This window comes from Budorcas taxicolor, chromosome 2, assembly GCF_023091745.1.
Source record: "Budorcas taxicolor isolate Tak-1 chromosome 2, Takin1.1, whole genome shotgun sequence".
NCBI lineage: Eukaryota > Metazoa > Chordata > Mammalia > Artiodactyla > Bovidae > Budorcas > Budorcas taxicolor.
Window position 1 is genome coordinate 146,496,433 of NC_068911.1, and position 27,267 is coordinate 146,523,699.

The 27,267-nt window shown below is 36.9% G+C and overlaps 1 protein-coding gene across 1 annotated transcript in view; it reads left to right on the forward strand.

Moving 5' to 3' along the window:
- The window catches only part of SPAG16 (sperm associated antigen 16), a 1,101,103-nt gene that overhangs the window by 645,135 nt on the left and 428,701 nt on the right, over positions 1-27,267 (forward strand). The window contains exon 13 of the mRNA XM_052636122.1: positions 22,687-22,813. Coding sequence (XP_052492082.1) covers positions 22,687-22,813 — 127 coding nt within the window. The remainder of the gene's footprint in view (positions 1-22,686; positions 22,814-27,267) is intronic.

Sequence of the window (27,267 nt, forward strand, 5' to 3'; positions counted from 1 at the left end):
GGGATCTTCCTGATCTAGGAATCGAACATGAGGCTCTTAGGTCTTCTGCATTGGCACGGAGAGTCTTTACCATTAGCACCACCTGGGAAGCCCTAATTTAGTTGAATCCAAAGCTGCAACTCCAGTACTTTGGCCACCTCACGCGAAGAGTTGACTCATTGGAAAAAACTCTGATGTTGGGAGGGATTGGGGGCAGGAGGAGAAGAGGACGACAGAGGATGAGGTGGCTGGATGGCATCACTGACTCGATGGATGTGAATCCGAGTGAACTTCAGGAGTTGGTGATGGACAGGGAGGCCTGGCGTGCTGTGATTCATGGGGTCGCAAAGAGTCACACACTACTGAGTGACTGAACTGAACTGAACTGAAGCATTTATACTTTGAAAAACAATATTTTATTAAAAATTACTTGCTTTTCATTTCTTTGCACGTTGCAGTTAGACCACTATATTGGCTTTTTAAATTATTATCTTTTATTTCTATGGAGTAGATAGAGCTTTAAATATATTTATTTTTCAAAAGGCCAATAGATTTCATAGAATTAAGAATTACAGTATGAAGTAGTTAGACTAGTACCAACTGATGGGGGGGCAAAAAATACATAACAAATTATTTAGCTCAACATAAGAATTCTTAATTATATAAACATGAAATCAATATTTGTTGGGAATAATTGACACATTTATATGCATTGATTGATATTTCTATCATGTAAAAGTGATGCTATATACAAATGATAAAACAAAGTCATATAAAAGTTGGCCTTACAATACAGATGTCTAATAGGAATATAAGTCATCCTTATCAACTTTCAGCTGTTCTGACCAGTCATGTAATGAAAATGGATAGCACCTGAAATGAGAAAACAATTACGTAGCAATCTGATGCAGGGTGGCCATACCCAACGGATGAACAAAATACTTCAAGCAAAACTAACAGCAGCATAATGAGCTAAGAAGTGACAAGCACAAGCTCAGGCAGACCGTGTTTGCTTGAAGCAAGCAGAGTTTGAGCTGCTTCACTGCCTCATTTAAATAGAAGAGTATGCTTAGCATGAAACTAAGAGACAGTTGACAGAGAATGACACCCTGAAGGTAACAGCTGCTGCTAACACCCAAAGGATAGAATTACATAGAAGACATATTTATTTAATTTTGAAATTTGTGAGAAAATCTTTTTAGACCCATTCTTATGAGCAGAAAGCATCAAGGTCAATGGACCAATCACACAGTGCAGAAGGTATTGCCATATTTACATGATTCAGTGGAATGAAGTAATTTTAACAGGACTATTACATTTACATAAATATAGCTTGTTGATTATGATTGTTCTAAAGAAAAATACACATTTAAAACTAAAGCATAATTTTAATGGCACTCACTGCCTTACAGTCATACACAGTATTCAATCCCAATTTCTTTTCTGGAAATTGAACCCAAATTGTGTCCAGTACCACGTCCAGGCCACAAAAAAGCAGGGGAAATCCTACTTTAAGTGAAAATAATACTGATACCATATGTATCTCTATTATGTTTTAGAAAGATATGCTTAATAAGAAAACAGTGTTTTTTCATGTCAAACCCAGATTTTATTTAAGAAAGATCCTGAATCTAAAGATAAAATACAGTTAAAAACAAAACCAAAAACTACTGTGTGCTTCTTTGTTGAAATGCTGGTAGTTTTAAATTCTTGACATGAGTGATTGGCTATGTCACATATGAATTTGCCAAGGAATAAAATAGAGGTCATAAAATATAAAGACATGATAGGACATATTTATAACCTCATGAAACAAGATGGCATTCTAATATCTTCAGCTGTCCACTTTACTGTATTTTGTGTATGAGTCCTCACTACAGAGTTCTGTCCCTGATTTGAACACATCACATATGAGAGATAAAACGCATGTGGTAAGGAGGGTTGCAAATGACGTTCTGTTTAGGATCCTCATCTTCAGGTCAGTAATGTTCCATCACACAAACAAGGCAATGATTATTACGACGATGATCTTTATAATAATCTGTAGGGTTCTGTAGAACTTTTCCAGCAACATATTCAGATCCTAACAAATCACTTTGTGGTGGAAAAAGCAGATGGAAGTTAAGAAATGTTAGTGCAGTATGATGTTATAAAGAAAAGCATGTGTATCTTTTCTCAAATTTGGTTTAATATATTTTTTGCAGATGGTGGTTTTCTTTAAAAGCATTAATTTGTTCAGTGTCTGTACAATTTTGTGAGGAGCAGGTGTGAGTTGCCCTGATATATAATTTGCTTATTAATAATTAGGAGGAACACACCCGTATAACATATTTTAATGGGCTAGTAAATGAATAACCAAGAAAAAAGAGACCTTCAGTTTCAATATGAAATGTAGAAGCCATTGAACAAATGAAATTATGGCAAAAAAGTCTTCTTTAAAGATTTTTTAAAATCTTCTACATCAAATCATTCCTGTGGTATTTAATTCTTTTTTTTTTTTTAATTTTAAAATCTTTAATTCTTACATGCATTCCCAAACATGAACCCCCCTCCCACCTCCCTCCCCATAACATCTCTCTGGGTCATCCCCATGCACCAGCCCCAAGCATGCTGTATCCTGCGTCGGACATAGACTGGTGATTCGATTCTTACATGATAGTATACATGTTAGAATGCCATTCTCCCAAATCATCCCACCCTCTCCCTCTCTCTCTCCCTCTGAGTCCAAAAGTCCATTATACACATCTGTGTCTTTTTTGCTGTCTTGCATACAGGGTCGTCATTGCCATCTTTCTAAATTCCATATATATGTGTTAGTATACTGTATTGGTGTTTTTCTTTCTGGCTTACTTCACTCTGTATAATCGTCTCCAGTTTCATCCATCTCATCAGAACTGATTCAAATGAATTCTTTTTAACGGCTGAGTAATACTCCATTGTGTATATGTACCACAGCTTTCTTATCCATTCATCTGCTGATGGACATCTAGGTTGTTTCCATGTCCTGGCTATTATAAACAGTGCTGCGATGAACATTGGGGTACATTCTTTCTGATGAACATGATGATCAAAGTTTTGTTAATTTGTTACAGAAAAAAAAAATGAAACCCTTTTAGAAGTCATATGTCTCTGGTAATCCAACTATTATTTACATGGATATTTCAGAGAGAGAGAGTAATTTTTAAGTTGTTTAGAAGACTAAAGTGCAAGCAGAAAATAATTACTATTATTAATATTGCTGTTAAAGTATCTCTGTTCACTGAATCAGAGACCAATCTGATTGATTTGCTTACATATTCATGGCTGCTTTTAAGTGCCCTTTACTCAAAATTTTGTCCTCTGTATTACAGTTGTACTATATAGGAAATAAAATGGATATACCTTGTTTAAAGGTATCCATAGAACAAAGTTATTTACATAATCAAGAAGAGATTCAGTCACAGACAAGTGACTTAATCATATAATGTAAAGGTTATTACAAGGTCCTGCATGACCTCTAATATTTTGCCACCAGCTTCCTATCTTATTTCTTTGTTTTCATGTATGGACTAATATTCCTACAATTAGAATTACTTCTTTTGTAAGAAGAATAAATAAATGGCTTTATTATGGTTTTATATAATATTTATTACAATATTTAAAAGGTAATTACACTTGGGTGAAATGGGCCCCAGAGAAACGGGAGGGAGGATACTAATTTAAGGAGGCCTTCTCATTTCATTATCACAGATTAATTTATTAAATTAGCTAGTTGCTCACCAAGTCTGCCTGACCCAAAAATTATGAAGTGGAAATGCCCTTTTCCATTTACATTCCAAAGTGTAAATATATTTTAGAAACAAAGAAAATCTGAGATTTGATGTGTGGCATCGGTTATTTTCAGGTGGCTTTTCATGGAGGGAGGGGTCCAGAAAAGCCTCAAGGAAGCGTAAGGATGTCAGGGAAAGCACATCCAGAGTTTGAGAGGGCCACAGAGGTACTCAAGCTCACAGCCTAGAAAAGACCCTTCACAACTGCTAACATCTCTCTCTTTGCCATAAATAATACATATGGCACAGCTAAAGTTTCCCTGGAAGGCTTAAAATATTTTCTTATATTTTCTTTACCAGTGGTTCTATCCCAATTCAAATATCTAAAAATCCTTGTTTTTACATACATTTTAAAGTAACAGTGGAAAAATGTATCAGACTCACATTGATACCATCAAGGATGGTAACATAGGATTTTTCAGGTTAATACTTTTAAGAAGATTTCATTCCTAAGAGTAAGTTTATTAATTAAGATCAGAAGTTTAAGCTAACTAAATTCTGCTTTTGGATGAGAAAATGAAAACTAAACTACTGGCAGTTTCTAAAGCTCCTTCAGGGGGAATTAATTATTGGATCATTTATGTTGATCATATAATCTTTTCCTTTGTGGCTGATTGAAATCAACATAAAGCTAAGTTTATTTTAAAACAATATATTCAATATTTGAAGACTAAGTCCAAAGAAAATGTTATTGGATTGAGGGTTAAGTGCTGTGAAGTAATGGTGTCTCTTCACAGAAAGTGAAAATTTGTAGTTTTATTAATAATAATAAGTAGCTCAGCTGGTGAAGAATCTGCCTGCAATGCAGGAGAATTGAGTTTGATCCTTGGGTTGGGAAGATCCCTTGGAGAAGGGATACGCTACTCACTCCAGCATTCTTGCCTGTAGAATCCCCATGGACAGAGGAGCCTTGTGGGCTATAGTCCATGGGGTCACGAAGACTGAGCAACTAAGCACAGGACATTGAATACCTACTCTGGATCCACTATGTATAGGACATGATAGATAAGGGAAGAGTCTTCATGGCATGTGCAACTCTAGGCAGAACTGACTGTTGGGTTTGAGAGGGAACAATGGCATAAGTAATCAAGTTAATTTCACCTAGTAATTGGCTTGGAAGGAAATGAACCGGATGGACAGGGAAGCCTGTCGTACAACAGTCCATGGGGTTCCCAGGAGTTGGATACGACTGAGCGACTGAACTGACTGACTGATGATCAGAAGACACTGAGTTTTGAATGAAAGCCCTGAGTAAGAGGATACAACTGGAAGTTTCTTTTCTCAAACAACCCAGTGCCTGGATGTTCTAAGGACTTTCTCCCTTGTTCAGCCCTGCTTTCTCTCCTTACTGCTGTGCTTGCTGGAATCCCTCCTGTCCTGCAGCCATGCTTCTGTGGTTAAAGCTACTGTCTTTTCCCATTACTGATATTTGGTTTCTAAGTTCTCTTTTAGAGGATTGACATGGAAAGGAAAAAGTCTGTAAGACTCAAAGTTTCAGTGTGGCTACTTTTGATCATATCATATGATCACATATTTTGGAGAAAGAATTTTAAATATATGATTTCAGAAGTAGATTTTGGGTTTAAATTATTTAATGTTACATCTGTTGATCAACTTACAGTTGATAAGGAAGTTCATCACAATCATCTTTAATGCTAATTTATATCCTTTTTTAAGGGAAAAAAAATCTCTTTTCAAAGAAAGATATGCTTCAAAACAACCCTTTTGACCTTTTTTGTTTTATATAAAAAATGAGACATTTGATAGTTTCAGTTACAATTTTTAGAAGCCAGAATTATTTTAAAAACTGATCTAACTGTAGGAAGACTGGACTCAGGAGCCATTTAGAACAGCAAAATCACCGAAATAACCACAAAAATGTAAAAAAGGTAACAATACTAAACAGACTGCAAAAAGAATACTGTATTAAGTATGAGAGATGAAACAATAAGACAGAACATGGCCTGTTTGGAGCTCAGTTGGAAATGTGCATGTCGAATGACTCAATTTTGTTGCTATTTTGCATTCCCATATGTGTACATGCATGCAGAGTGTCCATTTGGGGATGGTAAATACAAATTTGCAAGCAGGCAGTTTGCAAATATAGAATCTTTTTCTAAATATTTTCAAATATATCCTTCTCTTTTATATTTATTTTTAGTTTAATTTTAACTGGAGGATAATTGCTTTACAATGTTGTGTGGTTTCTGCCATATAACAACATGTATCAGTCATAAGTGTTCATATCTCCCCTCCCTCTTGAACCTCCCTCCCAGCTCTCATCTCATCCCACTCTTCTGGGTTATTGCAGAGCACCAAGTTGAGCTCCCTGTGTTATACAGCAACTTCCCACTCTCTTATCTATTTTACACATGGTAATGTATATATTTTCATGCTACTTTATCAACTGGTCACACCTTCTTCTCCCATTGTGTCCATAAGTATGTTCTCTATGTCTGAGTCTCTATTCCTCCCCTGCAAATAGGTTCATTGGTACCATTTTTCTAGACTCCATGTATACACATTACTTTATGATACTTGTTTTTCTCTTTCTGACTAACTTGACTCTATAACAGGCTCTAGGTTCATCCACCTCACTGGAACTGACTCAAATTTGTCTTTTTTATGCCTGAGTAATACTCCATTGTATATATGTGCCACAACTTCTTCATATATTCACCTGTTGATGGACATCTAGGTTGCTTCCATGTCCTGGCTATTGTAAATACCACTGCAACAAACATTGGGGTACATGTATCTTTTTCAGTTATGATTTTCTCAGGGTATATGCCCAGTAGTAGGAATTCTGGGTCATATTTTAATTTTATTCCTAGTTTTTAAAGGAATCTCCACACTGTTCTTCATAATGACTATATCAATTTACATTTCTACCAACAGTGCCAGAGGATTCCCTTTTCACCACACCTTCTCCAGCATTTATTGTTTGCAGAATTTTTAATGATGGCCATTCTGATCAATGGGCTTCCCAGGTGGTACTAGTGGTAAAAAACCTTCCTGCCAGTGCAGGAGACATGAGATGTGGATTCAATATCTGGGTCAGGAAGATTCCCTAGGAAAGGAAATAGATACTCATCCAGTATTCTTGACTAGAAAATCCGATGGACAGAGGAGTCTGATGGGCTATAGTGCATAGGATCGCAAAGAGTCAGGCATGACTGAAGTGACTTAGCACACACACATTCTGACCAGTGTGAGGTGATACCCCATTGTAGTTTTGATTTGCATTTCTCTAATTGAGCATCTTTTTATGTGTTTGATGGTCATTGTAAGTCTTCTTTGGAGAAATGCCTGGTTAGATCTTCTGCCCATTTTTTGATTGGATTGTTTGCTTTCCTGGTATTGAGCTGCATGAGCTGCTCCTTTGTCAGCTGTTTCATTTGCATTTATTTTCTCCCATTCTAAAGGTTGTCTTATTTTGTCTATAGTTTCCTTTACTGTGCTAAAGCTTTTAAGTTTAACTACATCCCAATTGTTTTTGTTTTTATTTCCATTACTCTAGGATGTGGGTCAAAGAGAATCTTGCTGCGATTTATGTCAAAGAGTGTTCTGCCTATGTTTTCCACTATGAGTTTTATAGTTTCTGGCCTTACATACAGATCTTTCATCTATTTTGCATTTATTTGTGTATGGTGTCAGGAAGTGTTCTAATTTCATTCTTTTACATGTAGCTGTCCAGATTTACTAGCACCACTTCTTGAAGACACTGTCTTTTCTCCATTGTATATTCTCGCCTACTTTGTCAAAGAAAAGGTGCTCATAGATGCATGTGTGATCTCTGTGCTATCTTGTTCCATTGATCTATTTAATGTACTTTGGTTTTTATTTCAGTACCAACTGTCTTGATGACTGTAGCTTTGTAGTATAGTCTGAAGTAAAAAAGGTTGATTCTTCCAGGTCCATTTTTATTTCTTGATTGTTTTGACTATTTGAGGTCTTTTGTGTTTCCATACATTGTAAAATGTTTCATTCTAGTTCTGTGAAAAATGCCATTGGTAATTTGATAGGGATTGCATTGAATCTGTAGATTGCTTTGGGTAGTATAGTAGAGTTGGTGGTAAAGAATCTGCCTGCAGTAAAGGAGATGTGGAGATTCAGTTTTGATCCCTGGGTTCAGAAAGTCCCGAGGGGAAGGAAATGGCATCCCATTCCAGTATTCTTGAATGAGAAATCCCCTGGACAGAGAGCCTGGCAGACTGCAGTCCATGGGGTCACAAAGAGTTGCGAAAGACTGAGTGACTAAATAGTAGCAAACAAACAAGGACATGATGTATTTCTCCATCTGTCTGTGTCATCTTTGGTTCCTTTCATCAGCGTCTTACAGTTCTCTGCATGCAGATCTTTTGTCTCCCCGTGATGTTTGTGCTGTGCTGTGCTAGTTGCTCAAGTCGTGTACAACTCTTTGTAACCCCATGGACTATATCTCACCAGGAAACTGAGTCCATGGAAACTCTTGAGGCAAGACTATGGAGTGGGCTGCCATGCCTCCTCCACGAGATTGTCCCAACCCAGGGATCAAACCCAGGTCTCCTGCATTGCAGATGGATTCTTTACCATCTGAGCTGAGCTACCAGGGAGCCCTAGGTAGGTTTATTCCTATAAATCTTACTCGTTTTATTGTAGTGGTAAATGAAATTGTTTTCTTAATTTGTCTCTATGATTTTTTGACTATGGAATCTTTGACTAATTAGGGCCAACTACAATTCTCAGTATTCCCAGTGTTATGGTGTGCAAATTACTTATGCTCAATATGTGCCAACTTAAACTATAGTGTTAAGTGTAGAAACTGTTGAAATATAAAGAGTTATTTGCTTTTGTCTTTATTCATTTGTCCCAGGTTGCCATTTCAATATTTGGTCTTTTTATTTTGTTTTTTCCCATTATTCAGTTTGCTGCCATTTATTGCCAAGTATCCATGTTTTCCTCATTGTTATCAGTGAACAGTGCTCCAGCCTCTTAAATTTCTCCCTGCACTCACATCCTTTGCAAAAAACAATTCAGTTGACTGTTTAACAATCTGAGTAAGGACTTGAGGGTACTCTAAGCAAGTCCTCAACTCAATTATGGTTATTTTATTTATACACGTTTTTCTTTTATTCTCCAAATCCCGATTATATTTCAGGTATTTGAGGGTGCTGGAAAATCTGCCTTTTACATTGGTAGAGTAGAATTTTATTGCCATTTGGAGATAGTTCTCAGTTTATATGTTTATTTTCATAAATAATGTTTATCTCAGATAAGCTTCATGATAAATGTTATCATTGTATGTTCATTCAGTTATATAAATGTTGTTTAAAATCCAGATCTTTTACTTATAAAACAGAAATAGAGTCACAGATGTAGAAAACAAATTTATGGTTACCAGAGGGGAAAGAAGGGGGGGTGATAAATTAGGAAATTTGGATTAACACATACATTGGAGGAGAAAATGCAACCCACTCCAGTATTCTTGCCATGAGAACCCCATGACAGTATGAAAAGATATACACATTGCTATGTATAAAATAGATAACTAGTAAGAACCTGTTGTAGAATACAGGGAACACTAGTCAATACTCTGTAATGACCTATATGAGAAAAGAATTCTAAAAAAGAGTATGTATACGTGTGTATGTGTGTATATACATATAATTGACTCAGTCAATTTGCTGCACAGCAGAAAGTAACACAACATTGAAAATCAGCTACTCTAATAAAAATTTTTAAAAAAAAGCAGAGAGGTGGGATCAGAAAACAATCTTCCCACAGTCCATGGGGTTGAAAAAGAGTCAGACTCAATTTAGTGAATAAACAACAATTAAAGCATGGGGCTTCCCAGGTGGCTCACTGGTAAAGAATCTGCCTGTCAGTCCCTGGGTTCAGAAGATCCCCTGGAAAAGGAAATGGAAACCCTCTCCAGTATTCTTGCCTGCAGAATCCTGTGGACAAAGGAGACTGAAAGGCTACTGTCCAAGGGGTTGCAAAAAGTCAGGAGTTAGGGACTAAACAACAGCAACAGTTAAAGTCTTGGGCCATAATATTGGGGTGGTTTTAATACATATTGTAAAAGAATTAAGAAAATAAGAGAGACTTTATAATTTAAGTACAAAGTGAAAAAAGAAGAATGAAGGGATATGGGTTGCCCTTTTAGAGAATTAGAGACAAAAAGAGAGAGCAGGAGATGACACTGAAGGAAAAATGATGAAACACTATGTAAAACAAAATGAGAATGTAAATATTCTTGCTATTAATTTCAGCTCTCTCTAAAGCAAAAGATTTTCCAGAATTAACTACTAATTTTTAAAGATAAATCTGTAGCATAAAATATAAATAAAATTTAGGTCTTACTAAGGGTTAATAAGATAATGAATTCCAGTATTTTTTCCTAAACAAAGATAGATATCTTTTACCCTTTTCTTCATTTCTCTTAAGTACATATTGCTGCTCCTTTGCAAATGTTCTGTAATTTCATTAACCACATTTTGTTGCTATAAAACTTCATACAAGCTTGAAGTTTCAAAAATACAGTTTCGTATCCAATATTAATAGTGTTATAACAAATACACCAAAGGAAATAGAATCTTTAAAATTTAATACCTCACGAAGGACTACTATGCGTGTATGGTGTGTTAAAAGAATGTCCTCTTACAAGTTACAAGTTGGAAATACATTTTAAATGAAAATGCATCTGCTCTGGAAGAGTGGATAACTTTATTTTTTAACGCGTTCATAGTTGAGAAAAATAGCCGTCCTTTGGTTAACAGAATAATAAGTTAAATCAAGGAGTGCAAGGGACAAGAACAGAAGAAAAAAGGGGAAGTAAAGTAAAAACAGGAGGTAGTTGATAAAGAGCTTTTTCGTGTTAACTAACTTCTCTCTACGAAAGTGTTAGGAAAACAGAAGACAGAGCAACAGAGAGAAAATCGCGTCAGGCTTCAGTGTTTACATTTTTGATGGAAATGTGCAAATCATTTCCATCCCTTATGGTGCAGTCAGGCTCTGTCACTTTAGTCTATTTTCACCTTGCAAAGAATTCTGAATGGGACTTCCTTCTCTGGCAGCCAAATGCCCCATACCTAAACCCAATGATTTGTAAGCAGATTTCTTTCCCCCTTAAGCAGTTCTTTCTTCCTTTAAGCTATGTGAAGGCCCAGGTTTTTCTTTTATTTGGGAAACTCTGTGCACTAGAACATATCATTGAGGAACCTCTCCCTCTATCCTATCACCATAACTGAATATACTCCCAGATAATTAAATTGGGTTTTAATGACAGCAGACAAAGCCTGAATATCAACTGTGAATGTGCACAGTGTTTTATTAGTAGCACACATAGTATGTAAGGATATACATTACTAAATCACACATTTTCTGTATGTATTTGTTAGATATTCCCCATGATGAAATGGATATAATCTTATATGATACTGTTGCCTTTGCCTTAAAAATACTGCCAAATTGTGCAAATAGACATTTTAGTGTTTTGGCAAATTTTTTATGTACAAAAAATTAATGTTAGAGCATAATTGTTTATAGGTTGGAATGTTTCAATTAAAAATAATAAAAATTTTATTCATGTTTATTATATTTATTAAATACAGTCTTTTAAAAAGTTACTGCTAATGAACTACTTGCAAATAGCAATGCTTAATTTTGCCACAGGTGAAACTGCCTTTCCATGATAGCTCATAAGAGGTTAGAAATGCCATCTTTATTGTTTTGCTGATTGCTGTCCACCAATGTAATTATCAGTACTGCTTTATTTTCTCTCATGTGTTTTTCTGTTAAATCTTTTGTGATTTGTGTCTAATTCTTTATGTTTCCTTTCCATTTTATTTCCTTTTTAATTAGACATAAGACTTCCTGGTAGCTATGTAGTGCATGCCTTTAGAGAACAAAGATATATATATTACTGGTATAGCTATTCCAAATATTATAGATACTTTGTGCATCTATGAAGATGCATGTACTTGACACATACATGTGTGGAGCCTTAATAAGAGGATAGAATTACTATAAATACTCAACTATTCACAGAAATATACATTAAGTATTTATTGTGTCCCACATATCAGGGTAGTGAAGGCAGAAGGAAAAAGTATTTTCACAAGTGATATTTACTTTTAATTGTTTGGTTGAGGTGATATATACAGTGGAACTTAACACTGAAGGGTTCAATTATTATAGATGAATTTTGATAAATGTATATACCTTTAAAGCTATTGAAGCTATAGGCCATTTCTGTAACCACAGATAATTTCCCAGTTCATCTAGTGAAAGCCTATTCCCCACAGCAAACAGTGTCTTCTTTCTATAACCATAGAGTGTCTATTCCTGAACTTCATATGAATTCAATTATGTAATACATAGGCATATTTACCTGAATTCTTTCATTTGGTATTATGCTATTAAAGTATATTGTTGCAGAAGTCAACAATTCATTATTTTTAGTCACAGTCTAATGAGACAATATGGTACCACTTCATCTGAGTATTTCACATGTTATACTTATCAATTGTTTTTTTATAGTTTCTATTTATTCTCTGACATTCTCTCTTTGTAGACTCATTTAGCAGTTTCTTTAAATCCTTGCCTATGATTATGATATATGGTTGAAATCTTGGTGTTTGATTAAAAAGTTGACACTGTTTCTAATACTGAGTTTTTTTCTTGTTTATAGGTCACCTTTTCCACCTCTTCACATGTGTACTATTTTTTTTTAATCAAATGCTGGATATTGTCACTAACAAATTTTAGAGAGTCTATATTAGGTGGTCTTTCTATAAAAGTTCTGTTCCAGCAATCTATTTAATTATAGACATATCATTCTTGCTTTCAGGCTTAGTTTTATTCTTGGTCAAAACGAGTTTACTTTGGTTTTTAACTTCCATTAGTGAACCTGACCCTTACTCCTATGGTGGCTTCTCTTTTGTGGTTCCAACTGAAAGTCTGAGGTACCCAGTGAGTCTGTCCACTCTAGATGAGATTAAAATCCAATATATTCCAATAATACCTGGTCTCTGGTATCACTGTACAGCATTCAACCACAAAGCATGAAATGTCTTTAAGGGCTTGTGGACCCTTACACTGTAGAAATGTCATCTAGACCTTGGCGAAAAATTCATGGCAAATTCCCAGACAAACCGCTGCCATTTGCCATGCAGCTCCCTTTTTTCATGTACCCTTCACTGCAAGAACCAGGCAGACCAGCAGCCCAGATTATTCTCATTTCCTCCCGGTTCCTCTGAGACTTCACATCTACCCCCATCAGTGGGTCAGACAAAGAATCTTCCCACGATGAGGGAGACCCAAGTTCAATCCCTGGGTGGGAAAAATCTCCTGGAGAAGAGAATGGCTACCCACTCTGGAATTCTTGCTTGGAGAACTCAAGGACAGAGGAGCCTAGTGGGATTGCAAAGAGTCAGACACTGAGCAACTAAGACTTTGACTTTCAGTGAGACTTCACATCTACCAGGGTTCTACTATTATTTTGAGAGCAGTAAGTGCTTCCAAGCAGAAAGTCAGTGAGGTCATTCACTAGAGTTCAGTACAGTGGCTCGGTTGTGTCCAATTCTTCTGCAATCCCATGAACTGCAGCATGCCAGGCTTCCCTGTCCATCACCAACTCCCAGAGCGTACTCAGATTCATGTCCATCCAGTCGGTCATGCCATCCAAGCATCTCATCCTCTACCATCCCCTTCTCTTCCCACCTTCAATCTTTCCCAGGATCCAAGTCTTTTCAAATGAGTCACTTCTTTGCATCAGATGACGAAAATATTGGAGTTTCAGCTTCAGCATCAGTCACCAATGAAATTCAAACTGATTTCGTTTAGGATAGATTGGATGGATCTTTAGGTTGGATCTCTTGCTGTTCTAGGGACTCTCAACAGTCTCCTCAAGTGTATTCTCCAACATCACAGTTCAAAATCATCAATTCTTTGGTGCTCAGCTTTCTTTATAGTCCAACTCTCACATCCATACATGACTACTGGAAAAGCCATAGCCTTGACTAGAGGCAAGTAAAGCCTCTAGTCTCTTTGAGACTAGTAGTCTCTCTACTTTGTTGGCAAACTGATGTCTCTGCTTTTTAATATGCTGTCTAGGTTGGTCATAACTTTTCTTCCAAGGAGCAAGTGTCTTTTAATTTCATGGCTGCAATCACCATCTGCAGTGATTTTGGAGCCCAAGAAAATAAAGTCTGTCACTGTTGCCATTGTTTCCCCATCTATCTGCCATGAAGTGATGGGACCAGATGCCATGCTCTTCATTTACTAAATGTTGAGCTTTAAGCCAACTTTTTCACTCTCCTCTTTCACTTTCATCAAGAGGCTCTTTAGTTCTTCACTTTCTGCCATAAGGGTGGTATCATCTGTGTATCTGAGGTTATTGATATTTCTCCCAGCAACCTTGCTTCCAGCTTGTTCTTCATCCAGCCCCAGCATTTTTCATGATGTATTATACATATAAGTTAAATAAGCAGGGTGACAATATACAGCCTTGATGTAATCCATTCCAAATTTGAAACCCATCTGTTGTTCCATGTCCAGTTCTAACTGTTGCTTCTTGACTGGCATATAGATTTCTCACGATGCAGGTCAGGAGATCTGGTATTCCAATCCCTTGAAGAATTTTCTACAGTTTGTTGTGATCCACAGAGTCAAAGGTTTTGGCATAGTCAATAAAGCAGAAGTAGATATTTTTCTGAAACTCTTGCTTTTTCGATGATCCAGTGGATACTGGAAATTTGATCTCTGGTTCCTCTGCCTTTTCTAAATATAGGTTGAACATCTGGAAGTTCACAGTTCACATATTGTTGAAGCCTGGCTTGGAGAATTTTGAGTATTACTTTACTAGCATGTGAGATGAATGTAATTGTGCAGTAGTTTGAACATTCTTTGGCATTGCCTTTCTTTGGGATTGGGATGAAAACTGACCTTTTCCAGTCCTGTGGCCACTGCTGAGTTTTCCAAATTTGCTGGCATATTGAGTGCAGCACTTTCATAGCATCATCTTTCAGGATTTGAAATAGGTCCACTATAATTCCATCACCTCCACTAGCTTTGTTCGTAGTGATGCTTCCTAAGACCCACTTGAGTTCGCATTCCAGGATGTCTGGCTCTAGATTAGCGATCACACCATCATGATTATCTTGGTCATGAAGATCTTTTTTGTATATTTCTTCTGTGTATTCCTGAAACCTCTTCTTAATATCTTCTGCTTCTGTTAGGTCCAGACCATTTCTGTCCTTTATTGTGCCCATCTTTGCATGAAATGTTCCCTTGGTAGCTCTAATTTTCTTGAAGAGCTCCCTAGTCTTTCCTATTCTGTTGTTTTCCTCTATTTCTTAGCATTGATCACTGAGGAAGGCTTTCTTATCTCTCCTTGCTATTCTTTGGAACTCTGCATTCAAATGGGTATATCTTTCCTTTTCTCCTTTCCATTTCTATTCTCTTCTTTTCACAGCTATCTGTAAGGCCTCCTCAGATAACCATTTTCCCTTTTTGTATTACTTTCTTGGGGATGGTCTTGATCCCTGCCTCCAGTACAATGTCATGAATCTCCATCCATAGTTCTTCAGGCACTCTATCAAATCTAATCCCTTGAATCTATTAATCACTTCTACTGTATAATCTTAAGGGGTTTGTCTAAGGTCATATCTGAGTGATCTGGTGGTTTTTCCCTACTTTCTTCAATATAAGTCTGAATTTGGCAATAAAGGGTTTATGATCTGAGCTACAGTCAGCTCACCATCTTGTTTTTATGACTGTGTAGAGCTTCTCCATCTTTTGCTGCAAATAATTTAAATAATCAGATTTTGGTATTGATAACCTGGTTATGTCCATGTGTAGAGTTGTCTCTTTTGTTGTTGGAAGAGGATGTTTGCTATGATCAGTGCATTCTCTTGGCAAAACTCTACTAGCATTTGCCCTCTTTCATTCTGTACCCCAAGGCCTGTTACTCCAGGTATTTCTTGACTTCCTACTTTTGCAATCCAGTCCCTTATAATATAAAGGACATCTTTTTTTGGGTGTTAGTCCTAGAAGATCTTGTAGGTCTTCATACAACCGTTCAGCTTCTTCTGTGTTACTGATTGGGGCATAGACTTGGATTACTGTGATATTGAATAGTTTGCCTTGGAAACAAACAGAGATCATTCTGTCATTTTTGAGATTGCATCCAAGTACTGAATTTTGGATTCTTTTGTTGACTATGATGGCTACTCCATTTCTTCTAAGGGATTCTTGCCTACAGTAGTAGATATAATGGTCATCTGAGTTAAATTCACCCATTCCAGTCCATTTTAGTTTGCTGATTCCTAAAATGTCAATGTTCACTCTTGCCATCTCCTGGTTGACCACTTCCAATTTGCCTTGATTCATGGACATAACATTCCAGGTTCTTATTCAATATTGCTCTTTACAGCATCAGACTTTACTTCCATCACTAGTCACATCCACAACTGGGTGTTGTTTTTGCTTTGGTTCCAACTCTACACTCTTTCTGGAGATAGTTCTCCACTGATCTCCAGTAACATATTGGGCACCGACCAACCCAGGGAGTTCATCTTTCATGTCCTTTTTTTTTTTTTTTTTTCTTTTTCATACCATTCGTTGGGTTCTCAAGGTGAGATTACTGAAGTGGTTTGCCATTCCCTTCTCCAGTAGACCATGTTTTGTCAGATCTCTTCACCATGACCCGTCCGTCCTGGGTGGCCCTATATGGCATGGCTCATAGTTTCACTGAGTTGGACAAGGCTGTTGTCCATGTGATCAGATTGGTTAGTTTTCTGTGATTGTGGTTTTCATTCTGTGTGCCCTCTGATGGAGAAGGATAAAAGGCTTATGGAAGCTTCCTGATGGGAGAGACTGACTGAGGGGGAAACTGGATCTTATTCTGATGGCCAGTGCCATGCTTAGAAAATCTTTAATCCAATTTTCTGTTGATTGACAGGGCTGTGTTCCCTCTCTATTATTTGACCTGTGGTGAAACTATGTTGAAGGTAATGAAAATAATGCTGACCTCCTTCAGCAGGTCCCATGCAAGCACTGCTGCACTCAGTACCCCCAACCCTGCACCACGCCACCTCTGACCATGCCTCTGCCAGAGACTCCTGGACATTCACGGGCAAGCCTGGGTCAGTTTTTTGTTGGATCATTGCTCCTTTCTCCTGGGTCCTGGTGCACACAAGGTTTTGTTTGTGCCCTCCAAGGGTCTGTTACCCCAGTCCTGTGTAAGTTCTGGCAGCTCTATGGTGGGGTTCATGGCGACCTCCTCCAAGAGGGCTTATGCCACACCCAGGTCTACTGCACCCACAGCTGCTGCCCCTGCAGCAGGCCACTGCTGACCCAAACCCCCAAAGGAGACACTCAAACATAGTTCTGTCTTAGTCTCTGTGGGGTCTCTGGGTCCTGGTGCATACAAGGTTTGTTTGAGACTTCAGAGAGTCTCTGGCGGGTATGGGCTTTGATTCTCAATGGGGCAATTTTGCCCCTCCTACCATCTTGCTGGGGCTTCTCCTTTGCCCTTGGACAGGGGTTATCTCCTCAAAGTTGCTCCAGTACCTACCACCTTGATGGGGCGTCTTGGAGAAGAGACTAAGAGAGGCCATTAGTTCAGTTCAGTCACTCAGTCCACAGTTTCTTGTGATCCACACAGTCAAAGGCTTTGGCATAGTCAATAAAGCAGAAATAGACGTTTTTATGGAACTCTTGCTTTATCCATGATCCAGTGGATGTTGGCAATTTGATCTCTGGTTCCTCTGCCTTTTCTAAAACCAGCTTGAATATCAGGAAGTTTATGATTCACGTATTGCTGAAGCCTGGCTTGGAGAATTTTGTGCATTACTTTACTAGCGTGTGAGATGAGTGCAATTGTGCGGTATTTTGAGCATTTTTTGGCATTGCCTTTCTTTGGGATTGGAATGAAAACTGACCTTTTCCAGTCCTGTGACCACTGCTGAGTTTTCCAAACTTGCTGGCATATTGAGTGCAGCACTTGCACAGCATCATCTTTCAGGATTTGAAATAGCTCAACTGGAATTCCATCACCTCCACTAGCTTTGTTCATAGTGATTCTTCCTAAGGCCCACTTGACTTCACATTCCAGGATGTCTGGCTCTAGGTGAGTGATCACACCATTGTGATTATCCAGGTCATGAATATCTTTTTTGTACAGTTCTTCTGTGTATTCTTGCCACCTCTTCTTAATATCTTTTGCTTCTGTTAGGTCCATACCATTTCTGTCCTTTATCCAGCCCATCTTTGCATGAAATGTTCCCTTGGTAGCTCTAATTTTCTTGAAGAGATCTCTAGTCTTTCCCATTCTGAACTTTTCCTCTATTTCTTTGCATTGATGGCTGAAGAAGGCTTTCTTATCTCTCCTTGCTATTCTTTGGAACTCTGCATTCAGATGCTTATATCTTTCCTTTTCTCCTTTGCTTTTCACTTCTCTTCTTTTCACAGCTATTTGTAAGGCCTCCCCAGACAGCCATTTTGCTTTTTTTGCATTTTTTTTTTTCCCATGGGGATGGTCTTGATCCCTGTCTCCTGTACAGTGTCATGAACCTCATTCCATAGTTCATCAGGCAACTCTATCTATCAGATATATTCCCTTAAATCTATTTCTCACTTCCACTGTATAATCATAAGGGATTTGATTTAGGTCATACCTGAATGGTCTAGCAGTTTTCCCTACTTTCTTCAATTTAAGTCTGAATTTGGTAATAAGGAGTTCACAATCTGAGCCACAGTCACCTCCTGGTCTTGTTTTTGTTGACTGTGTAGAGCTTCTCCATCTTTGGCTGCAAAGAATATAATCAATCTGATTTCGGTGTTGACCATCTGGTGATGTCCATGTGTAGAGTCTTCGCTTGCTTTGTTGAAAGAGGGTTTTTTCTGTGACCAGTGCATTTTCTTGGCAGAACTCTGTTAGTCTTTGCCCTGCCTCATTCCACATTCCAAGGCCAAATTTGCCTGTTACTCCAGGTGTTTCTTGACTTCCTAGGTCATGGTGCTCCCTAAATGTTTTTTCTTTGCTCAGGGATACCCTCCTTTTCTGTGTTTAGTTCAGTGCCAGAAAATCATAGCCACATATAATGTGTGTCATTTTACAGTTGTTTATTGTGGAGAGAAAAGTACAGTACTGGTTACTTTATCATAGTGGCACAAATCTCAACAAAACATTTTTACTGTTACATAAAGAAGATAGAGGAAACTGCCAGAGGTGAGGCAGGCTGAGGGTGGTGAGGGAAGCAGGAGCCTTTAGATTTAACATAAAGCCTGTGCCTTGAGTTGTTGACAACAAGCTATATCTATACTTAAAAAATACAAAAGTGAAGGAAAGGTGAACTTGAGGGATAAACCCAGTAGTATTTAGTGAGAAGTCTTTTGGAAGAGAGCAAATCTGATTAGAAATGAAAGATAAGTCTAATTTCTCTCTTTCTGCTGTTAATCTTTAGCAAGTAGCTGTCCCATATAATATTGTCATAATGAAAAGAAACAAACCCATAACTGATGATGAATTGAAAACATTGAAGAATAAATGAATATAAACCAAATTCTACTGAAGAACATACAGTGAAGAAGGAATTACCTAAGTAAAATTACCAATAATTAAGGCAAAAAGTCCTCTATATTTTCAATGAATTACAAGAATTCTATATTTCAAGTTGATTTTATATAATAAAAGAGAATATCAAAAGAGTTAAAGCATTTTGTTATTTTGTAAAACAATAGTTGAAAAGCAGACTGACAAATATTGGGGGAAAAGTGAAATCAGAAACATAAAGGTTTTATAGATTGCTCCTTCTTCACATACACACAAACAACCATAATTAAAAATTTTTTAAGTTATAAAAAGGTAGTTGCATATATATGTATATATGCACATGTGTATATAATCCTTGTATCCTTGTATATATATATTATATATATAATTTCTCTATATAATACAAGGATTATAGAGAGAATATTAAATGAAGGAGAAAAATGAAACAAAACAGCTAGTGTTCATAAAGGGAAAAAAGAATAAATGGGAGAGAGAAATATGAATATATAGTAAAGGAATAACTCTATACTAGAAGAACAAAAGTTTAAGATGGAAATTGCTACCAAGCCATGCCATGCTGCATTCCATTGTTTGCTAAAGAATATTAGAGCTGTGGGCATAAAAAGCAGATCATCCACAGGGGAAGCTAAGCATGAAAGGTAAGAGAGATTAGGCTGGCCTTGGACTTTTTCTCTCATAGGAGACAGTGAAACATTTATCCACAAATGTTTGAGGATTGATGACTCAAGATACTACGACCATTCAAAATTGCTCTTGAAGTACTGAATAATCAATAAAATATATAATAGTTCAGAAAATTTATTTAAGATTTAAAACACTGGCACAAAACTGACTTGTGATTGCTGATCATATGTGTTTTGATTTTTGACATTGTAAGATTGACAATATTGTTTCAAAAACTTGGTTGGTGAGTAAAAGTGGGAGGAATTATAAACATGTCATACTTACAAGCATTTTCTTTTTAACTTATACTTTCTATAAATGAAATACAACTAAAAATAGCATGCTTAATTTTAATATTTTCTCAATCTGAGAGTGCCTTTTAGAGAATATTTCAGAATTAAAAAACATTGACAACTTTCAGCCATGCCTTTAATCCTAGTTGTTTTCATTCATGGTAAACTCATATAATTTAATTTAATAATTTGCTACATTATATAATATACACATAATTTTCATTTTGCTGTAAAATCTCTCTCTCTCTCTTATAGAGGTATACTTGGAGCAATTAATAGTTAAAGATGATTATTTCATTATAGTGAACTTTGGAATGTAAGGCTTTCAAAAAGTGCTTTGTATTGATATTTTTAGAATTATTAGAAAACAGCAAGTAAAATTTCTACACAAAGCAAGAATTCTATAAAAATAGTAATTTATCCTGTAAGTTTAGCACCCATCTCAAAAACATGTCATAAAACCTGAGCATATTTATAAATATCCAAATATCTTTTTGAAAGGTCACATACTAAATATTTTAGGCTTATGAACCATATGGTCTCTCAGAACTATGCAACTCTGCTATTGTCAGGGGAAAGCAGCAATAGACATATGTAAACAAATTGACATGTTCCAGTAAATCATTCTTTACAAAAATAGGCAACCAGCCGTTGGGCCATAGTGTGTGGACCCCTGGTAGAGACTGACATTTCATCAACTTTAAAGATCAAGTTATTATCAACTTCTCTCAGAAATATTGAGATAAGGGAACTGATGCAAAATGGCCATGACTAATGAATTTATTGATTTTATTTCCTTGTTCCTGCTATTAATTACTATAGTACTTTACTTTGAAATGAAAAGTATCCATCAAATTGCCATTGAGTAATTTACATATGTATCCACATAAATCTTAAAATTTTCTGGCTTATCAAAAATGCCAAAATTTCAGGTGAAATAAACTTCATTCCAAACAGTTATCTGATGTTATGCTCAGTTTGACTTCTTCTTTCCCTTTTATGTTACTGCCTTAGTCAAAAATTTCAGATTATTGGAGCTACATTGGACCTCTCAGTGTTTCAAATTAAGTAATTTCATTCTCACAAGAAGGAACTGTACTGTTACTGAGATTAATAACTCCTCTGTGGTGAGAGCTGGACTGTGAAGAAGGCTGAGCACCAAAGAATTGATGCTTTTGAACTGTGGTGTTGGAGAAGACTCTTGAGAGTCCCTTGGACTGCAAGGAGATCCAACCAGTCCATTCTAAAGGAGATCAGCCCTGGGATTTCTTTGGAGGGACTGATGCTGAAGCTGAAACTCCAGTACTTTGGCCACCTCGTGCGAAGAGTTGACTCATTGGAAAAGACTCTGGTGCTGGGAGGGATTGGGGGCAGGAGGAGAAGGGGATGACAGAGGATAAGATGGCTGGATGGCAACACTGACTTGATGGATGTGAGTCTGAGAGAACTCCGGGAGTTGGTGATGCACAGGGAGGCCTGGCGTGCTGTGATTCATGGGGTCGCAAAGAGTCAGACATGACTGAGCGACTGAACTGAACTGATGGTAACCCTCCTGGTTCCTGTCATAGTTAGGACTGAAATCCAGTCTCCCTGCTCCCATTGCAGAATTTTTCCCACTCCACTGTACTGTCATGTGTGGAATGGCTCAAGCCAGTCACCAATCAGTTGATCAGAGCTTAACCGGCTTGTTATCATACTAGAAATGCCTGGAGAATCCCATGGACAGAGAAGCCTGGCAGGCTACAGTCCATAGGGTTGCAGAGAGTTGTACATGACTAAACAACGAAGCACAGCGCAGCACATAGGTACATTTCTAATATGATGACCAAATGCCTGGAGAATCCCATGGACAGGGAAGCCTGGTGTGCTACAGTCCATGGGGTCACAAAGAGTCAGGCACAACCGAGTGACTGAAGTGAACTGAACCAGCTGGTTAAGCTGCATGATAGGTGATTCGAATATACAGCCCATGCTGAGAAAAAAAAAGAAAGAAACTGAGCAAGTTAAAGAAGTTTATCTGGTCTTCACATATTGTAGCACACATGCAGTTCTTTTCTCAGAATATTACTTCATGTGTTGGGACCAATTTTTAAGTAGTAATTTCATGATAAAGAATAAGTGAGATAGGGTAAAGACAGCTTTCCCAAGTGATTTTATAAATTGGATGTAATTAGTCTATTTTATGCTACTAATTCTGTAAAGTGCTTGGAATATAAGGTGGTTGTAGAATGCTCCTTTTAAAATGTTGTTGTACATTTTTGCCATTTACAAAACTATGCCTCAAACATTTAAATTACCTTTGTTAGCATTGTACAGAAAGAATAAGGAACATTTAGGTGCTCACTTTGCAAACTTTAACTCTTAATATTTTTCTGTGCAGTGAAAGATGCAGATATACCTTGTATGGACACACAGATTCTGTGAACAGCATCGAGTTTTTCCCTTACTCCAACACTCTTCTCACGGGCTCTGCAGATAAGTCACTGTCCATCTGGGATGCAAGAACAGTAAGCAAATTGTTAACATTTTTTTTCCAATTTTGATAGGTCTAGTCACTCTTGGTCACTTTTCAGGTGCAAGGTACAACTTATGAAGAAATTGTATAGGGGCACGTAGGATAAAATAATGATAATAAGTTTCTGTTTACAAGGTCTTATCTACATGCTTTTATCTACCCTGCCACCTAAAAGTAGGAATATAAAACAATGTAATTGCTTCATTAAACATTAATGCAGCAATTATTTATTGAGATAGAAACTCTGCTGGTATAATACATATGACAGGGAAATGCATAGCACCTCTCTTTAAGGACCTTGTATCTTAGAAAGGAAGAAAAACCAAGAGATTATTTTAATGTGGTGAGGTATATATTAAAATGGAAGAAAATACAAGATACAGGGGAAAAGCAGGGAGAACTCTTCTCTGCCTAGAAGGCTGTGGATGACTCCCAAGAGGAGGCTGTCCTTGTGCTGAGAGTTAAAGGGTAAGTAGGGTATACCAAATAATCTCAAGAAGATGGGTTCCAGGAAAGAATAGTGCGCACCTTACAAAGCTCTAGAGGTATGAGGCTATAAAAGCATATTTGGAGAGTAATAATATGTATTGATAGAGCTTAAGAAAGAGGAAATAAAACATAAGCAACTGTATACAGATAGATGAGCTCAAGATCACCAAGTATCTGATTGAAGTTTTATTATTTTCAGAGGGAATCTACTAAAGCATGTTAAGCAAACCATGGCTTCCCTGATAGCTCAGTTGGCAAAGAATCCACCTGCAATGCAGGAGACCCCAGTTCAATTCCTGGGTTGGGAAGATCTGCTGGAGAAGGGATAGACTACCCACTCCAATATTCTTGGGCTTTCCTGATGGCTCAGCTGGTAAACAATCCACCTGCAATGCTGCAGGAGACCTGGGTTCAGTCCTTGAGTTGGGAAGATACCTTGGAGACGGGAAAGGCTACCCACTCTAGAATTCCATGGACTGTATAGTCCATGGGGATCACAAAGAGTTGAACACGAGTGAGCGACTTTCACACACACAAGCAAACCAGGTAACAGTCAGATTAGCCTTTTAGAAAGATGGATTTGATAGTAGAGTTAACGGAGTCATTCTCATTGAGGAGGCTTATACAGTAGGCCGTGAGCAGCTGAGAATTTGAACTAGGAGACTGTGAGAATTAAAAGGAAAGAATGAATTCAGGATAAAGGGTTTAACTCTCACAATTTGAAGAGTGATTGGAGGTGGAGGTAATGTGAGAAAAGAAAAGGAGTTTAAAGGTGACCAGCTCAGAATGATTTGTTGTTGGGTAAAAAGGTGCCACAGCCACCTCCTTGATTTAAAATAGGTTAGACCTTGTGCAAGAGAGTTCAATCCTGCTAATGGAGCATCAATGAAAAAGCAAAATTTTCAACTCATTTAGTCTCAATACTTAGATATGAAGTGTGTGTAAAAGCAATTGGTAAAGGAAAACCCACAGAGGAAATATTAATTTAGCAGTGACCTAAATTTTATGCTCATTTTCTTTTGGTATAGGATTTTTTTTTTTTTTTTTAGTCTCTCAGAGTGCTGTAACTGAATGTTCTCAGAAAGCATATCTCTTATTTATTTGTTTTCCTGTGAATAAACTTGAGCACTAATGCTTGGATGGAGAAGGAAATGGCGACCCACTCCAGTGTTCTTGCCTGGAGAATCCCCATGGACAGAGGAGCCTGGAGGGCTACAATCCATGGGGTCGCAAGGAGTCGGACACAACTGAGCGACTAAGCACAATATTTGGAAGTAATATTCTCTTATGAACAGAAGTTGCCTCGTTGTATATTCCTTCTATGCATAGAGTTGTTTATGACAGTGACCTTTCTATCTGTTGTTGGGAACTCTTTGTGTTCTGGTCTTATTTCCTACAGTATATCGGAGAGCAGGAGGAAATAGAAATTCATAAGCAAAGGGCCTTAGCATACAGCAGAACAGCATTTGAATTGAATATAGGTCCATAGAAAGATTGTGTTTCTTTAATCATTATTAATATATTTTTTCAAATTAGTTTTAATGGCAAATTAAAATTTATATTATTAATACTATTGCAAATTTGTTATTACCCTGCATGCTAGCTACATGTTAGCTACATGCTAGCTACATTACATTCATTAATACTAAGGAAAGGACTCTGAAAAACTTTGGTATAAGTGAAATGTTCAGTAATTATGGTAAATACATCAATAATTAGAAATAAAGTTCATTTATTAGTTTATTTTCTGAAAATATTTCAAACTCATTGGTAAAAATGTATATATTTAAATCAGTATCTATATAAAACGGAATTGAACATGTAAAACAAAGGGAAATTCTCTTAATTTAGCTTATTAATAATTAGACAATGCAAGTTGTTAACTAAGTATTATTATAAAAGTCTAAAAGTAATATATGACTGCAAATCTATAACTAAACTGAATCACTTCACTTAAGCTGCATTAGCTGTTCTGGTGAGTTTGTTTTTAAGCTGCCTCATTTATTTTTAACACACAAAACAAATCTTGAAACACCCATATTTTTTAAAATTTTATATATAGTTTTTAAAGGGTACATGTTAAACATTGTTTATATAATATGAAATTAAGTTTTTGTATAACAGGGATTTATGAAGAATTTAAAAATAAAGTTTTGTAGTTACATATTATGAGATATTAAAAAAAAAGTAACCAGGGCAGCTATCTTGTTTTCTGTGTAATAGTAAAACCTGTACAACATACTGATATGGATGTTAGACTTATAACATCAACTACATCTGTAGTATTCTGATAATCTCCTTTTTATAACTTTTGTATTAGGTTAATTCCTTGATAAATGATAAAATGTCAGGTGATGCTGAAAATATGAATCTAAAATGAGATGAATGACTCCCTTCTCTTAGTGAAGCAAAAGCAGAACATTTTGTCATCTCAATGTGATCAACTAGTATTGTGACATTTTCTAAAATATTTTTTGATGAAATATGAAAATAACCAGTGGATTATATTCCTATAAATTAGTTTTAAACCTCTCACTCCCATTCCCAAACATATACTAGTCTTAAATCTTTAACCTAGTCTAATAGCTTCCTGTCAAAGATAATGAATGTGGAGACCTCTAAGTCAGTCTGTAAGTCAACTGGACAGATTGGCTCTGAATTTTGTGGGAGACGAGGAAAGGCTATAAATCTTTGTAATTACCAAATGGAGGCTGTTAAATAGCTTGCAGTTTGGAAACTCATAAAATTGATCTATTTTATAGGACTACATGCAGAGTATTTTCCCTCAAAGTTATGAAACAGTAAAATTCTTTTATTAAAATTAAAAAAGCAGATTGTAATATTGCCTGAAAATGATGTATAATATAGTACATTTAATGAAAATGTACAATGCCCTCTCAAAAAGTGACATGAAAAATTCAAATATACATCAGTGATTTGGAAGCCAACATTATTAGTCATTCACAAGTCCGGTGAAAACTACTAAGGCTTTGAAATTGCTTTGGAAAAGAAAGAAAAAGAATGGTGTCATTGTACAGTAAAACATAGAATAGAATGAGTAATACATCTGTGAGCTGTCCAGAGAGAGGCTGACAAAAATTAGAACTGATGACATTTCACCTCTTGTAATGAGTCAGACACACAGAGTTCATGACTTGGACTGCCTTTGGTGGCCATGCCTTGCTCCCTAGACTGACTCAGCAGGCTCACATTTACCATACCATGTTGTCCTTACTTAGCTATAGCTAAAAGATCCAGTAATTGATTCCTCTGTTTCTCTGAAATGAAAAACCTGAGAACTTGCCAAAAAAAGTAACTCTTAGGTCCTGTGTAGTGCTAACCCATGTGACTGGACAATTCAACCTGCACTCTGTCTAGTCCTGTTGTTCTACTAAGATGCTATCTGGTGCACTTTGAAGGGAGCCTGACATTATTCAGAAGCCAGAATCTGGAAACAAAGGCAATGATTGCACCTGATCTCTCTAGGTTTTATTCCTCAGCCACGTTGAGCTTCGTAACATTCGTTGAAGATCTTTGTGCCATGCACTGTCATGGGTTCTGGACTGTTCTGTTACAGAGTCCCTGCTTTCAATGAACAGCGTACTAGGGAGCAGTCACAAAGAGAAATTATCTTAAAATAATGTAGTATTAATCGATGTAAACTCATTATAACTGTAGCTTTGGCTTTTTGTGCCGAAGCTCACTATTCCAAGAGGTGATTTCATGAATAACTCTGAACACCTACTGTGTACCATCATTTTACCTATAAGAGCCGGGCAATGCTAAATGGAACCACCATTGTTATCTATATTCAGTTTAGCTCAGTTGCTCAGTTGCGTCGCACTCTTTGCAACCCCATGGACTGTAGCGTGCCAGGCTTATTAGGAAGAGAAAAAACAAAGGCTCAGAAGAGTAAAATATGTTGTCCTAGATCATCCAATTGGTCAATGGGTGAAA